The 17,380-nt window shown below is 51.0% G+C and overlaps 1 protein-coding gene across 1 annotated transcript in view; it reads left to right on the top strand.

Moving 5' to 3' along the window:
• LOC138286730 (CD5 antigen-like) overlaps positions 1-17,380 on the top strand; it is a 423,963-nt gene that overhangs the window by 266,157 nt on the left and 140,426 nt on the right. Inside the window, exon 6 of the mRNA XM_069227253.1 lies at positions 17,293-17,325. Within this exon, the coding sequence (XP_069083354.1) occupies positions 17,293-17,325 (33 nt within the window). The remainder of the gene's footprint in view (positions 1-17,292; positions 17,326-17,380) is intronic.

Raw genomic sequence — 17,380 nt, 5'->3', positions numbered from 1 at the left:
GAGGACCAGAACTGGTGGGGGAACCATTTAGAGCGCATGCAATATGTATCTTTGGCCAGTAGATGTGTCTCTTGCAGTAAGCATATCTGGCCCTTAGAGCGATCCAAAAAGGAGAGTATCGCCATTCTTTTCGAGGGGCTGTTAAGACCCCGGACATTGAGGCTTATGCATTTAAATGTCACATGTGGGTTTGTGATCGGGAGGCCTTAGTAGCTGACCTCTCTAGGGCAACAGAGGTTGGGGACGGTCCCGGGCAAGGCAAGGACACGGGGGCATGTGGGTCTATACCCGTGAGTACGGATCCTGAAGGGGGAGCATGTCAAAACAAAAGCACAACAGGTGCACTTCCAGCCACAACCAAGTCCTCTATAGGAAGTCCCCCCAGAGGATAAGTACAAATCAGAGGTCGTCATCATCACACAGGTCTCTTCCGTGGGTTCGAGAGGCCCCACCGCCCAGACCCCACTCTAATATCATAATTTCTGCATTGTGGAACTGCCCCGGGCCCCCCAGATCTGCCGGTAACCGTCAGTGTTTATGTACTGGTCCCTGCCGTGATCCTGTCCAGAACAGATAGTCTCTCGAGTGCTCTATCAGCCGATGTCAGGCTCAGCGGTTTCCTTTTCTTCTCTTTCCGTTGCCATCTCGAGCGGCGTTCAGGAGGCTCATCCTTCCGGGACCCTGTCTGTTGTTCAGTCTCCTCAATGTTAAGGATCCAGCGATTTAACTTGTCGAAGCTAGTCTCCCCATCGGAACACAAGGCAAAAGGGGTGTCCCCAATTATAAGGTGTGGAGTGAGCCTGGAGGTGCTCAGTGATGGGCTTGAATTCTCTTCGCCTTTGTAGCGTCAGCAGGGAGAGGTCCTGGTAAAGCTGCACAGTATGCTCCCTGAACTGGATCTGGGGGAGATTCCGCACCCTCGGGAGGATGTCTTCTTTTGTCGTAAAGTTGTGGACGCACGCTAGGATATCAGGCGTGCGTGATCCAGTGCCCCCATGGCGGCCTGCTCTGTGTACTCGATCCAGTGTAAGCTCCTGCCTACTCTCTGGACCTAGAAGGGAGCGGAATAGAGCTGTTACAAACTCCCTAATGTCATCTCCCTCCGCTCCCTGAGGAAGCCCTCTAATACGGATATTATGGCGTCTGGAGCGATTTTCCAAGTCCTCGGACACGATCTGCATCTGCTCTTGGTGTTCGCGCAGTCTGAAGATTTCTTGCTGCACTTGTTCGACTTTGTCTCCTCTAGAGATCTCATTGTCTTCTATATTTGAAACTCTGTCCCCCAAGCGCAGTGCTCTAATTTCCAGGGATATGTCTTCCTTAGTTCCTGCAGGTCCGTTCTCAGAGTGTTGAACAGGGCGGTAAGGAAGCTTTTCGTAACCGGGGCCTCTCCGTCATCTTCGGTGGTGCCATGATCCGTGGGTCCACTTGGTGGGGCAGCTGCCTCGGGGGGCTTGTTCTGTACGGGGTGTGACCTCGTCTGCAGCTCCCTGACCGACTGGTCCCTCTTGGGTTTGGAGGAAGTCATTGCCAGGCTGCTCTCTGGGTCCCCCACCACTTCCCCTCAAACCAGGTAGCACCAGGCGGGTCCCTAGACACCTCTCCGGGGGCCGAACCATCCCGCTGAGTCTCTTTCGCCGGTCAGACGTAGCTCTCCCTCTTCTGGAGCCCCGGAGCATCCTCCGCAGGTGAGGCAGGGGGCCCAGCCTCAGATGCCCGGTTTCTAGGCCCACCTAGCAGCTCTCACTGTTCTCAGGACCCCAGGGAGCGAGGCGGGAGTCGCGCTGGTCCGCGGTCTGTCCCCGCTTCCTCCGCCACTCCGCAGGCCGATCAGTCCCGCCGGGTGCCGTCACACTTAATGGCGCAGCTTCCTCACCTCCGCTACGCTAGTAGTGGGGCAGGGGGAAGTCCCAGTGTCACCAGGACTGGCTCCCAAGGCCCTAACAGGTCTTCTCAGGGCCGGGGGGGCAGGCTGCTCCACGATGCCGCTCTCTACATCTGCCCTTCCCCCCATCTCGTACCTCTGCGGCCCGATGCGTGCCACCGCCCTCTTCTCCTCTAAGCCGCTCTCAGTAGCGGCGCTGGTGCGTACGGGTCTGTCCGCCCTTATCTCCCAGTCTCACGGAGGTCGCCGGCCTCGTCGGTCTCGGGGGCCACTGGTGGCCCGCGTCGGCGGATCTCCACCTACGATCGGGCGCTGTTCCGGGGCACACCGCGTGACCCCTAGGTCCTAGCTGGACCCTCCCAGTATTTGGGGGCAGTTATGATGTGGGGGCCCAGTGCCAGTGTGCCGTTTGTAGGTCCGGGCGGTTGAGCTCTCCTGTGCGTGTATTCTCACGCCGCCATCATGGCCACGCCCCCCCACGTTTGTTTTATATGTCCTAGTAGTGGAAAACTCATTAATTTGTTTTCCACTACTGTGTGGCTTGATCCTTTCACAGGCTAGCATTAGGAGTACCCTCATATACTGTTTGAGTGGTAGATTCTGATCAGAAAGGGGTAACCAGGTCATATTCAGTATGGCCAGAATGGTAATAGAAAATCCTTCTTATTGGTGAGGGTGGATTTTATATTACTATTTTAGAAATGCCACTTTTAGAAAGTGAGCATTTCTCTGCACTTAAAATCCATCTGTGCCTTACAACTTGTCTCCAATCCACGGCTGGGCTGGGCTGGCTGACAACTCCCTTGGCATTCCACCCAGACAACCACAAACACAGGACTCTCAAACACATCTGCATTCACCTGCACACTGAATAGGTCTTCCTGGGCTGGAAGGGTGGAGGGCCTGGCACTTACAAAGGCTAGTGGCCTGCCCTAACACAATGGACTGCCAAATTCCCTACTGGGACCCTGGCAGACAGACCTGTACTAAATGGGGACCTTGTGCACTTCAAAACCACTCTTTGAAGTCTCCCCCACTTCAAAGGCATTTTTGGGTATATAAACTGGGTCCCTGACCCCACCAAATCAGACACTTCTGGACCTGACCCCTGACCCTGTCAAGAGGAACTGCCTGGCTGCCCAAAGGACTCATCTGGACTGCTTTGCTGAGAAGTACTTCTGCACTGCTGTTTCCCTGATGCCTTGCTGCCCTCTGACTTTGCTGAGAAGTGCTCTGCAAGGGCTTGGATTGAGCTTGCCTCCTGTTTTCTGAAGTCTAAGGGCCAAAAAGACTTTGGCCCTCATTACAACCCTGGCGGTCGATGTCAAAGCGGCGGTAAAACCGCCAACAGGCTGGCGGGAAAACAAATGGAATCACGACCGTGGCGGAAACCGCTAACATAGACGGCCACTTTAACACTCCGACCGCCACGGCGGTACAAACAAACACTGCAGTGGTAGCCGTCAACAGACAGGCGGAGGACAATGTACCGTCCACACTATTACAACCCACCAATCCGCCACCTTTTCTGGGGCGGATTCACCGCAAACAAAAACACGTCGGAAACTGGACTTCGAAGGGAAAACGCTCACCTCTACACACCCCACGAGGAACCAGGGCGCCATGGAACCGGAATTTCAGATACTCCCAGCCTTTATCTTCCTGCTCCTCTACCAGGAGCACGAACGCCGCCGGCGAAGACCACGGTGAGTACTGCACCTATGACACAGGGGAGGGAAAAACAGTGACACACACACGCAATACGCAACAACCTCACCCCCACCCTCACCCACAACACCACACACCCAAATACATATTGATACAATAGAGTTACACCCCCTAACCACTCCTGGAAGAATGCAAGGACAAAAGGAAAGGAGTGGAATAATTGTGATATTTTCAATTACACAAATCAAAAATATTTACAAATATATACATTTATACTATATACAATTATATACACCAAGAACACAAGTCCAAGGTATTCCACCATCATAGTCCGTGGAAAACTGGGCCCAAAAGGCATGGACGAGGCCCACACTCAATACCGGAACAAGACGGAGAGAACACTGCAGGGGCATCAGATAGAAATAAAACATGCACCTCAGGGGGAAAGGAAGGGGGGGGAACCTCAGCCGGTTGAGTGCACGAAGCCAGATCCACGAGGGGGCTCCATGCCCACTGTTCAATCCTGGGGAGTGCAAAGCCACAGTCTTTCAAGTCTTTCCAGTGGGTGGTTTGCCCACAGTTCAATCCTGGGGAGTGCAAAGCCACATTCTCTCAAGTCTCTCCAGTGGGTGGTTTGCCCACTGTTCAATCCTGGGGAGTGCAAAGCCACAGTCTCTCAAGTGGATAACAGTCTCCACTGGTTCTGGAGGGGGGCTTTGTGCCCAGAGTGCTTCTTCCTGCCAAGGACTCAGGTAGTGGATATAAATCTCCACTGGTTCTGGAGGGGGCTTTGTGCCCAGAGTGTTTCTTCCTGCCAAGGACTCAGGTAGTGGATGTAAATCTCCATTCGTTCTGGAGGGGGCTTTCTGTCCAGAGTGCTTCTTCCTGCCAAGGACAGAGGTAGTGGATGTAAATCTCCACTGTTTCTGGAGTGGGGTTTGTGCCCAGAGTGCTTCATCCTGCCCGTGGCGGCCTCAGTTACGTCGGAATAATTTGCGTTCACTGGCCTGCGGTGCTGCTGGCGGTGGTGTCCTGGGTAGCGGTTCAGCTGGTGACGGTCTTGTCCTGGCCTGCGGTGCTGCTGGCGGCGGTGTCCTGGGCAGCGGTTCAGCTGGTGGCAGTCTTGTCCTGGCCTGCGGTGCTGCTGGAGGCGGTGTCCTGGGCAGCAGTTCAGCTGGTGGCGGTCTTGTCCTTGGCTGCGGTGCTGCTGGCGGTCCTGTCTTGGGCAGCGGGCTGTTGCTGGCGGTCCTGTCTTGGGCAGCGGGGCTGCTGCTGGCGGTCCTGTCTTGGGCAGCGGGGCTGTTGGCGGTCCTGTCTTGGGCAGCGGGCTGCTGCTGGCTGTCCTGTCTTGGGCAGCGGGTTTGCTGCTGCCGGTCCTGTCTTGGGCAGCAGGGCTGCTTGCGGTCCTGTCTTGGGCAGCGGGGCTGCTGTGGGCAGCGGGCAGCTGCTGGCGGTGCTGTCTTGGGCAGCCGGGCTGCTGCTGGCGGTCCTGTCTTGGGCAGCCGGGCTGCTGCTGGCGGTCCTGGCGGTCCTGTCTTGGGCAGCGGGGCTGCTGCTGGCGGTCCTGTCTTGGGCAGCGGTGCTGCTGGCGGTCTTCTCCTGGGCAGCGGGGCTGCTGGGAGTCTTCTCCTGGGCAGCGGGGCTGCTGGCGGTCTTCTCCTGGGCAGCGGGCTGCTGGCAGTCTTGTCCGCCGTGCTGATCTTCCCAGACTAGCCAGTTTCTATGTGCCCCTTCCCCACCTTGGATGGTGTCGCAGCTGTCTCCACACTCCCAACTGTACCTCTGGGAGCGGCTTTGGTGGCTGATTTCTTTCCCCTCTCCTGCCGGGCACAGGCCAACTTTTTATGCTTGACAGGTGGGGGACTGTCCGTGCTCTGGCTCCTTGCCACACTGGTTGCCCTGCTGCACTCCATAGTCTGGTGACTACTGGCACAACTGGTCCCGCCGATGTGGTGGCTGAGGTGCTAGGTTGGGACCTTGAGAGTCGGGCCCTAGGAGACTGAAGGGGTGGGGGAGGTGAGTGAAAGAGGCCAAGGCTGGCCAGGAAAAGTTTCTTAGGAACACTGGGACGGGTAGCTGGAGGGGGTTTGGGAGTGGAGGAAGAGGTTGTGGTTGTAGGAGGTGTACGTTTGATGACTTTGGGTGAAGGTGCATGGGCTGGAGGCTGTCGTGAGGTGGATGGCTGTTGGGTGGGTGTGTGGCTGCGTTTGTGTACTTTGGGAGGTGGCCTCACAGACACACTGAGAGAGGACACATGGGATGTGTGAATGGTAGTGGGGGTGGTGACTGCACGTGAGCGGGATGTGGTGGTGGGTGTGCTGGTGATGGATATAGTGGCTGAGGATGTAGTACATGCAGGTGTGAGTGGAGACGAAACAGGGAGGGAGGAGGGAGATGAGGAGGAGGGGGAGGCAGTGGATGTTGGTGTGGTTGCATGTGTATGATGCTTGCGTGAGTGCCTGTGGGATGTGTGGTGCTTGCGTTTGCCAGAGCTTCCCTTGTGTGTTTAGGTGTGTGTATGCTGGTCTGATGGTATGCTTGGGATAGGCTGAGGTACAGGGGTGTGGGTCTGGGTGGAGGCAGTTGGAGGGGGGAGGCTAGAGACAGGGACAATGGCTGCCATCAGTGCTGAGGCCAGAGTCTGAAAAGCTCGCTGAAGGGCTGCCTGACCAGAGTGAATGCCCTCCAGGTATGCATTGGTTTGTTGCAACTGCCTCTCTACACCCTGGATGGCATTCAAAATGGTAGACTGCCCAACAGTGAGGGACCAAAGGAGGTCAATGGCCTCCTCACTGAGGGCAGCAAGGGTGACTGGGGCAGGGCCTGAGGTGCCTGGGGCGAAGGTGATGCCCACCCTGCTGGGTGAGCGGGCAGGGGGCAAAAGCTGAGGGGATGCTGGGAGGGCGGTGCTGGTGGGGGGGGTGGCGGCTGTACCTCTAGATGCGGGGGGCACAGATGGGGCCGCCACCGCAAGGGAGTTCCCATCATAGGAGGAGTCCTTATCGCTGGCGTCAGCTCCTGTCCCCGCTGTGGAGCTCCCCTCGCTCTCCGTCCCACTGGTGACTTCTGACTCCGTATTGTCGCCCTCCAAGGCCATGTGGGATGCAGCTCCCTCCTGCTCCGGTGCCACTGCTCCTACACCTGGTGATGCTAATGCACACAAGAACAGGGAGACCACAAAAAGGGGGGGGGGGGACAGAAGAAAGACATGTTCAGTGCATGCAATACCGCTACCGTTGGTGGATACGACAGACACAGAAGCCCCCTGCTCTACATCGCGCACTTGGAGTCCACTATTCAATCCCTGGGACATGGCTTACAAGGCTATGGATGATTTCTGCACATATGGATTTCACAGGAGCCTGACTAGGTGTAGTTGGCACTGTACACAGGTGGGGTGGTGTGCCACAGGGCCTGCCTGAAGAAGGGACCTTGCCTACTAAACTTGCCCTGGCCTAGGGGAACCCACAGCTCACCTCCCCCACCCAGACGCCTCCAATGCGCGCTGAATCAGCAGAATGAGAGTGAAATCACCCCCTTGTTGCTGCTGTGATGCCCTCAAGCGCCCATCCAACTCCGGGTACGCTACCGCCAGGATCCTGAACATCAGGGGGGTCATGGTGCAACAGGCACCCGTCCCACGTTGGGAGGCCAACCCCAGCTGGGCCTCCTCCATCTTCTTGCTCCAGTGGCGAATGTCCTCCCATCTTTTCCGGCAGTGGGTGCTCCGTCTGTGGTAGACCCCCAGGGTCCGGACTTCCTTGGCGATGACACGCCAAATGTCCTTCTTCTGGTGGGCTCTTACCTACAGGAATTGTACATGGGAAAAAGAGAAGTTATTACCAACTGCACCGTCACAGTCATTGGCCTGCATCCCTACCTATGCCATGACGCACTTGCACTCACCGTCATTTCATGCACGCCTCATTCTCACCCTCACCTCCTATCTTTCATCTATCCCGCTCCACACAGGCATTGCCCATACAGCAGGCTCACAGTGTACTTATCTGTTTGTCTGGAGGACCGTAGAGTAGCGTGTACTGGGGGAGGACTCCATCCACAAGTTTCTCCAACTCCTCCGTGCTGAAGGCAGGGGCCCTTTCCCCAGACACACTAGCCATTGTCTCTTCCAGACTGAGCTCACAGCAGCACTTGCAGTGTAGGTCCTCTCCTGTCGAAGATCAGGTATCGAGTGATTGAACAGAGAGAAAATGGCGGTCACGTCCGCGGCGGTGCATACCGTCAACGCCGGCGTACATTGTCATTGGCTCCTGGGACCCATAGGGTCCAATGTTAACCAATGCAGGATTGCGCTGCAGTCTTCGACCGCCTACTGCAATGGTGTACAACGCCAGCGCAGTTACCTCATATCCCCTTGTCCCACCTTACAGATCAGGCAGCCGCCATTTCACTCATACAGGCAAATTTCGATTTATTAATATTTTCTGAGTAAGCTGTGTTTATGTACCTCAGAGTTGGTTGACTCTCTGCTCGCTGTTCTCCTCCATAGGCACCGTCCGCTGGGGCATGTGAGGAGATGGCGGCATCCTCCGGTGTACAGACCGTTGGTGGACCTGTCGACAATGGAGGAGCGACATGTGATCATCACCTACAGGCTTGATCGTGCCACAATCCATGAACTGTGTGCCCAGTTGGAGTAAGACCTGATGTCAGCTATCCGCCATCCCACAGGAATCCCCCCTCAAGTGCAGGTGCTGTCAGTACTCCATTTCCTAGCAAGTGTGTCTTTTCAAACAACAGTGGCCATAGCATCAGGGATGTCCCAGCCTATATTTTCCAACGTGTTGTCCAGAGTGTTGTTTGCCCTGCTGAAACACATGCAGAGCTACATTGTTTTCCCTCAGGTGGAGGATTTGCTTACAGTGAAAGGTGATTTCTATGCCCTGGGACATATGCCCAACATCATAGGTGCCATTGATGGGACACATGTGGCCTTGGTCCCCCCCGCAGGAGTGAACAGGTGTATAGAAACCAGAAGAGTTACCATTCCATGAATGTTCAGATGGTGTGTTTGGCAGACCAGTACATCTCCTATGTTAATGCAAAATTCCCTGGCTCAGTGCATGACGCTTACATCCTACGGAATAGCAGCAACCCTTATGTGATGGGGCAACTCCAGAGGCACCGTGTGTGGCTATTAGGTGAGCACATGGACCCAATACAGTGGAAATATTAGTCTTTGCCTGTGGATGTCCCTATGAGTTAGTGGGTGTCTAACAGTTGTCCCTTGCCATTTGCAGGTGACTCTGGTTACCCCAACCTGTCATGCTACTGACCCCAGTGAGGAATCCCAGGACAAGGGCAGAGGAATGCTACAATGAGGCCCATGGGCGAACTAGGAGGATTATAGAGCGGACCTTCGGCCTCCTGAAGGCCAGGTTCCAGTGCCTCCATATGACAGGTGGTTCCCTATTCTACTCACCAAAGAAGGTATGCCAGATCATCGTGGCCTGCTGTATGCTTCACAACTTGGCTTTGCGATGACAGGTGCCTTTTCTGCATGAGGATGGTCCAGATGGAGGTGTTGTGGCAGCTGTGGACCCTGTAGACAGTGAAGACGAGGAAGCAGAAGAAGAGGACATCGACAACAGGAACACGGTGATCCTGCAATACTTCCATTGAGACACAGGTAAGAAGAGAACACTGCCTGCTACATATGAATTACTCTACTACCTCTCTACTGTCTGTCCTTTTCACCCACTGTATGGTCACTGAGTTGTCACTTCCCCTTACGATTTCACTGATGTGGGTCCCACTGTGTGACATCTGCTTTGTTTCCTCATGGACTACAGCTGTGTGACATAGGTATGTTGACATTACATTTGAAAGAGCATTTTGCCACTGTAATTGCTAATACACTATTTCGAAATCACAGACAGACTCCTGATTGTTTTGTGCTTTAAGGGTGTTTACTTAAGTGCTCAGTATTGGATGGGTGGGTAAAATGTTCATGGGTGACGGTGGAGGAATGTCCATGGCAGAGTCCAGTCTCTTAGTCTCACAGGTGCATTGTCCAAAGGGGCATAGGAAGTGGAACTAGGGCAGTATAAGGATGGACAGGGTGACAAGGTGGGACAAATGGATGACAATCAGGGCAGTCTCATTTCTTGGTGGGGGTCTTGGCATCGTCCTCTGTCTTTGTCCTGGATCTCAGGGACCATTTGCGGGGTGGTTCTCCCTCTGCAGGGGGTGGGGTGCTGGTGTGGTGGTCCGGTGGCGGTGCATCCTGTCCACTAGCACCCGCGGAGGTGGTGGGCAGTTCATCGTCCAGGCTAGTGTCAGGGGCCCCTTGTTGTGCCACAGTGTCCGCCTGGTGTTCTAAAGTTCCTTCAGCACCCCTACAATGGTGCCCAGGGTGGTATTAATGGATTTGAGTTCCTCCCTGAACCCCAAATACTGTTCCGCCTGCAGCCGCTGGGTCTCCTGAAACTTGGCCAGTACTGTTGCCATAGTCTCCTGGGAATGGTGGTAGGCTCCCATGATGTTGGAGAGGGCCTCGTGGAGAGTGGGTTCCCTGGGCCTGTCCTTCCCCTGTTGCATAGCAGCCCTCCCAGTTCCCCTGTGTTCCTGGGCCTCCGTCCCCTGGACCGTGTGGCCACTACCATTGCTCCCAGGTCCCTGTTGTTGTTGGGGTGGTTGGTTAGCCTGGGTTCCCTGTAGTGGTGGACACACCGCTGCTTGACGTGTCCTGGGGACAGAGGTATGGGCCCGCTGGGTGGGTGCTGTGCTGGTGTTTCCAGAGGGGGGAAGCTCTGTAGTGGCTTGTGCCAGTGTGAGGGGAACCGACTGCCCCAAGATCCCAGATGGGCCGGGCTGGTCATCTAGATCCAGTTGGACAGAGCTGCTATTATCACTGTGGGCCTCTTCTGTGGGTGGAGTGGACATGTCTGGACCCTCCTGTCTGGTGACGTTGGGTAGGGGTCCTGCAGGGGTGTAAAAGCATGATTATTGCATCTGTGTGTGCCATGGTGTGCAATGGGTGGACGACCGTGTACCCCAGTTCTTGCATCCCTGTGTAGGACCTTGTGTGATGATGGTTTAGGGGGTGTATGGGAATGCGCAGTGGCCATGCTTTGTTGATGGGTGTCCGTGCTTTGGTGTTGCATGCAGGGCTTGGGTTTGGGATGTGTGGTTTGTGATATTGGGACATGTGTGAGGAGTTGGAGTGATGGGGTGAGGGCGAGGGTGGGGGTATGTGATGGCATGCAGGTGGGGTGGGGGATATGGTAATTAAGATATGACTTACCAGAGTTCATTCCTCCAGCTACTCCTGCGAGGCCCTCAAGATGCAGTATAGCCAAGACTTGCTCCTCCCATGTTGTTAGTTCTGGGGGAGGAGGTGGGGGTCCGCCGCCAGTCCTCTGTACCGCGATGTGGTGTCTTTAAACCACAGAACGCACCTTCCCCCGTACGTCGTTCCACCTCTTCCTGATGTCATCCCGTGTTCTTGGGTGCTCTCCCACTGCGTTGACCCTGTCCACGATTCTGCGCCATAGCTCCATCTTCCTAGCTATGGAGGTGTGCTGCACATGTGATCTGAATAGCTGTGGCTCTACCCGGATGATTTCCTAAACCATGACCTGAGCTCCTGCTCAGAGAACCTGGGGTGTCTTTGCGGGGCCATGGGGTGATGTGGGTGATGTGTGGGGTGGTGTGATGTGTGAGGTGATATTTAGAGGTGTGTTGTGTGAGGGGCGTGGATGTTATGTCAGTGATAGTGTTGAGTGCCTGTGGATGCTAGTGTTGTTTCTGGTGGTGTCTCTGGCCTTCTGTTGCAATTGTGGTCGTAGGGGTTTGTGGGTGATGTGGGTGTGTGTTTTATATTGTATTGGATGTGTGGGAGTGGTGTGTGTATGTGTATCAGGTGTGTATATTTAGAATTGTCCAATGTGGATGTGTATTGTAAAAGTGTGTGTATTTTGAGCGCAGTGGTGTGTACCGCCAATGGAATACCACGGTTGAAAGACCACTGCGTTGATTCGTGGATCATGATAGTATGGGTGTATTCCTGTTGGCGTGATGGTGGAGGTTTTGTTATCGCCAGTTTATCACTGACCTTTGGTGTGGCGGACTTGTGTGGGTGTCTAAATTTTGGCGGATTCCGGGCTTTGGGTCATAAGACCGTGGCGGAATTCCGCGGTGGTGTGTTGGCGGTCTTCTGCACGGCGGTAAGCAGCTTTTACCGCCAATGTTGTAATGACCCCCTTCATCTCTTCAGGAGACTCACTGTGCGCCGAAAATTGAAACACAGCCTGCAGATAACGATGCACAGTCTGCCTTGCGACGCGAAAATCGCCACACATTCGAACTGGAACGACGTAGCCTGACTTCCTGACTGAAGATTCGATGCAGCACCTGCCTTGCAACCAGAAATTCGACGCACAACCCTACCGGAACGATGCACAGTCGAACTGGAATGACACAGCCCGACTTCCTGAGTGAAGAACTGATGCAGCGCCTGCAGTGTGACAGAAAATTAGACGCATCGCCTATCGCATCGACGCAGCGCCTGTGACTTCTTCCTGCACGCCCAGGAATTTCCCAGCATCATCCCTGGGCATCAAAAAAATCCCCACATCGCAGTGAGGAACCAAGACTGCACGCTGGAAATCGGGTCAAATCCTCTTGCAGCATGGAAAGAAACGATGCATCGTCTGTGCCGTGCTGGAAATTCCAACGCACACCCTATTTTTACACGCATCTCCTCCTCTGTGGTCTCCGTGCCTGTTATCTTCGACACAAACCAGGTACTTTGTGCAAACAAGAGACAACTGTTGATTTCTAAGATTTAAGACTCTTTTTAATCTTGCAAAAGTGATATCTCAACTTGTGCTTATTGAATCTTTATCGTTTTGACCTTAATTTAACCAGATAAATATCCTATATTTTTCCAAACCTCTGTGTTGTATTTTTTGGTGGTGGTTTCTCTGTGTTACTGCATGATTTATTGCACAATTACTTTACACATTGCCTTCTAAGTTAAGCCTGACTGCTCAGTGCCAAGCTACCAGAGGGTGGGCACAGGATAATTGGGATTGTGTGTGACTTACCCTGACTAGGATTGTGGTCCCTACTTGGACAATGGTATATACCTCTGACAACTAGAGACCCCATTTCTAAAAAACAGCTACATGATGTCATTGCCAGAACTGATCAATGAATTTCAACTCACATGCTACAACTAAGCAGATGACACACAAATACTCCTTAAATTGGAATACCCCAAAGACATTGGAAACTCACAAATCTTCAGTTGCCTCAGAGCCATTGATCAGTGGATGATTGGAGCCATCTCAAACTAAATGCTTCTAAAACAGAAATACTCACTTGTGGTGACTGAAATAATTACGACCTACTCTGCCCCTGGCCTGACTATCTAGGACCACCTCCTCAAGTATCTAAGTAAGTTAAAAACCTTGGAATTACCATGGACTCTAAGTTAACAATGAATGTCCAAGTGGACAAATTAGAACGATCAAGCTTCATAACCTTGAAACTCTGCGACATATTTTCCCACACCTCGGATTTCCACACAAGGTTAAGGCTACTATCTCTCTTGTACTATCTAAACTGGATTACCCCAATGGCCTCTAACATGGATCACCTCTATCTACTATGAGAAGACTACAAAGTATTCAGAACTCCGCTGCCAGACTACTACTACATGTAAAACTACAAGCCCACATCTCTCCTGCCTTGAGGGTACTACATTGGTTACCAGTTGCAAGAAGATCCACCTTCAAGCTGCTTTGTATCACCCACAAAGCAATACATGAAACAGGACCACTTTTCATCAGGAATAAAATCACCAAATACATTTAAGAAGGAAACCTCTGCTCAAGATTGGCACCCTGCCTTAAAACACCACCATAAAAGTAAAAGTCTATCGTTGGTACAGGCTTCTCTGTTCAAGTGGCCAAACTATGGAATTCATTACCCCGAAATATAACATCCACGGATAACTATCTTGTCTTCAGAAGACTAGCAATGGACTGCATATGCCTGTGTTGGTAAACATTTATAATCTGATTTTGTGTATATATCTGGAAATGTGTGTTTCTTTAAGAAATATGCATAATTAATATTTCATAATAATAAAATATGTACATTCTCTTTAAGCCTGTTTAACAAATGTATATTTACTAATGGTTAAATGTATAAATGTGTCTGTGTCTGTGTGTTCATAGGTCATTGCATAGTTCCTAGATAAGTTGTTAGATTAGATACTTATGAATCCCTGCTTTCATGTTATCTATCACAATGAGAAAATGTTATCTTACCTGTTTTATCAGCAAGCATTTCGCTATTGAAAATTGAACAAGATAAAATAATGTTAGAAGAGTACACAAATAAATTAACATCAAACATTGCAAATCTTGAAAGTCTGTGTGTATTCAACATAACTTTAAATCTCAAAATATTATATCCATTGTTATATTCCTTACACATATATTCCCTTACTATGTATCTACTTATCTATGTATTACTTTAGTCTTACTGTACACAAGGGGAAAAAATATTTATATTTGCTTTCTCGTAAGCTTTACTCTATCTCCCCATCATCTTATACCACTATCAATCTATCCTCCATCCCCACTCTCTGACTCAGCCCAAAGCCATTCTACTACTGTGATCACCTGAATAGCCCTGCCTAACCTCTACCCTCCTCTACCACTCCTGGCTCACGCGACCCTCAGTTTACTACTATCTGTTGTCTTCACGGCAATCATCTACAAGACATGCACATCTCTTGAGAAGCTGGCCTGTAACTTTTCAGTGTCTACCTCTAAGCAGCATGAGCAACAAAAAGCATTGTAAATGCTAGTAAGATATGTTGAACACTCAAAAAAAAGATTCTGAAAACTCATAAGAGATTGCAGACAGTTAACATTTACTCAGTGGCCTGTGGTCTCTCAGACGACACTGCTCCTGGTCTTGGTTAATTTAATCTAAATTCAAGTGTGATTGTGACCCTAATTTCTCCTCATTGACTTAGATCAAACATTATTCTGGGGATAGCTTAATTTTTTCTCCAATAGATAGACCTGCTCCAGTGTCACTGAGAATAATATCAAGAATTCCATTGACGAAGATGTTCTGTTCCACCCTAACAGTATTAGAAGATTCTTGAGCCAAAGTCTATGTTCCTCTCAAATCCACGCATGTAAACTGAGACAATTTTTCTTCCTGCCCCAGTTCCTCTTGGGCCACACTATTTCAAAACCCTACTATTGCCTTTAGAGGAGTATGAATGGGTGGCTTTTTTGGATAACTTGGTTCATCTCCCTTATGAGTAATTAGACCTTCAGCATTTCCAATAAGGGCCCTTCAACCTGGAAACATCAACCAGCCTCTGTCACTGGAGACTGATTGTTCTTGCCTGTGCTGCTTTGGTTTCCTTATCGCTTCTTGAAATTTTGTGAACTTTTAGGAAGCTTGTTCTATCACTTTTGTACCTTGTATGTTGGTTAGCCTGTTGGAAGCCAGACCCGTTCTTCTTGTGTCCTCCCCTTGGGACTTCTTAGACACTCTTGGTGGTGAGCAAATGATCTCCAGCCCTAGCTAGCTCCCTGGGGCCAGTGAACAGGACCACAACAAACACTGGAGCAAACCTGCAGATCACATATTCAAGATGTGTCCCCAAATCATCAGGTTATGTAGACCATTTTGCAACCTTTAATCAGGCCATGGAATCCCTTCATAAAAGTATCGCCATACATCTCAAAGATCTGAACAAATTGTCCTGAGACATCCCTGATTTCTTTAGGTTCTTCAATGAGTTATCTCAGGCTTTTGGACTATAACATCCTTAATGTTGGAGTCTAGTGTGAGGAGCACAGGGTTTAAGGTACATTTAACACATGTAGGTAACCCTTTACCCTCTCCTGCCCCAGTCATCTCAGTTTTCATTATGGAAGATGCAGCTATAGTCATCTAACTAATTATCTATGCCCTCGTTGCTAACATCTGAGGCACCCACCTCATTAGGTAGATGACGTCTAGGTCTAAAGGAGTTTGAAAAACAACTCATCCGGCTTGAAAAACCTCTACTGAGGTCATCCAATATTCCAGGTCAAGTCTTCACATGACTTGCATATATATAGTCTCTTATCCTCCATGACAAGGCTTATGTGCTTGTACACTTGAGCGCTTTGCCTTTCTTCGTAGTTCAGGCAAGATTGGAATCACCTCTTATCCCTCTTAACCTCCTCTCATCTATTTTCATTGTTTTAACGTCTGATTTCATGGGAGCCCAGCTTCTTCAGGAGATTCTGTTTACACTGCTGGTAGCACACCTGATCGCAACATCTGATCCAACCTGTCAGCAGCGTTTAATGCTTTTGAACAGCAGGTCTTACTTGACAAAGACTCCTACGATTTTCAGTCTGGACTACAAGATTACATTTCTGTCCACCAATATGCCAAATAACGAACCAACAATATCTTATTATGATGTCAGCTAACAACTACCACATGCTAAGACTCTGTATTAACGTGACAGGTAATCTGGAAGTCTGCACATATGTAATCTTAAACTCAAACAAATAATGAGTTAGTCCTTATAGAAGGATGGACCTTGAGACCTATAGCAAGGTGTGGCTCAACAATAAGAGTTATGATGACTCATTTCCTTGTTTTGAATCTACTGCTAAAGTTCAGGACTTTGTCACTGAGCTTTGCCCTAAAATACCATATCAAGAAAAGGCCTAAGAACATGATTCCAGCCCATACAACACAGTGCTTGTTATTCTTCCAGAGTCCTAAATGACACCAAGAAAAACACTTTCTTCAGTCAGTAGCTCACATATTATTCAACAAGTAGACTATGAGAACATTTCCACTACAATGGAAGAACTGCATTGGGTGCCTTTCCCTGACAGAATACATTTCACAGCCTGTTGTCTGATCTACAAGACACTCCATTCAAGTAAACCTGGCCATCTTACCTTTAGCTTTTTCAGTTCAGGAGCACATTCGTGGCCGGACAGGAAATCCAAAAGCTTTACAGAGAACATCAACATGTTTCTCTGTATGTAGTCTTATACTCTGGAAAAAGCTCCTTTTGATCCTCAAACATACTTGCTTGGTGGTGCAATCCAGGGATGGTATCAGCACAAACTGTGGCCCTCATTTCAAACTTGCCACCCGTAAAGTTGAAACCGCTGCGGCCGCACTCCTGCGGTGGCCATTTGGAGATCCCGCTGGGCCGGCGGGCGGAAACCTAGGGATCTCGGCCGCAACACGGGAGCCGGTTCCAAGTGGAGCAGTTGCACCCGTCACGCTTTTCACTGACAGACAGTGAAAAGCTCCATGGGGCCGTGGCAGGGGACCTCTGCACCGCACATGCCAGTGGCATGGGCTGTTGTGGGGCCCCACAACTTTCCTTTCCGACAGTATTTTCATGGCGTTTCATACCGCCATGAAAAGGCTGGCGGGAGGGGGACTCGTAATCCCCTGGGCAGCTCTGCAAGCAGCGCTGCCCTGGGGGATTACAACCGCCGGGACAAAAGTGGCGGGAAACCGCCGGTCCCGGTGGTGCAACCGCGGCGGGTCGTAATGCCCAAGTTTGTACCGCCTGCCTGTTGGCGGTACAAACTCCAGAACAGCCCTGGCGGTCTTTGACCGCCAGGGTTTTAATGAGGGCCTTAATATCCAAATTTCTATTTTTGTTCATAACAAATATTAATTATCTAATTTTCATTCTTTTCTCTTTATAGAGAAGCGGAAACTGCATCCACAGAGATACAAAGGTAAATGCATATTGAATAATGTATGCAGACAGTTACAGATGTTCATTCTATAGCA

This window comes from Pleurodeles waltl, chromosome 3_2, assembly GCF_031143425.1.
Source record: "Pleurodeles waltl isolate 20211129_DDA chromosome 3_2, aPleWal1.hap1.20221129, whole genome shotgun sequence".
Taxonomy (NCBI): Eukaryota; Metazoa; Chordata; class Amphibia; order Caudata; family Salamandridae; genus Pleurodeles; species Pleurodeles waltl.
Note: the sequence above shows the minus strand (reverse complement) of the source record. Positions and strands in the feature narration are given on the sequence as shown.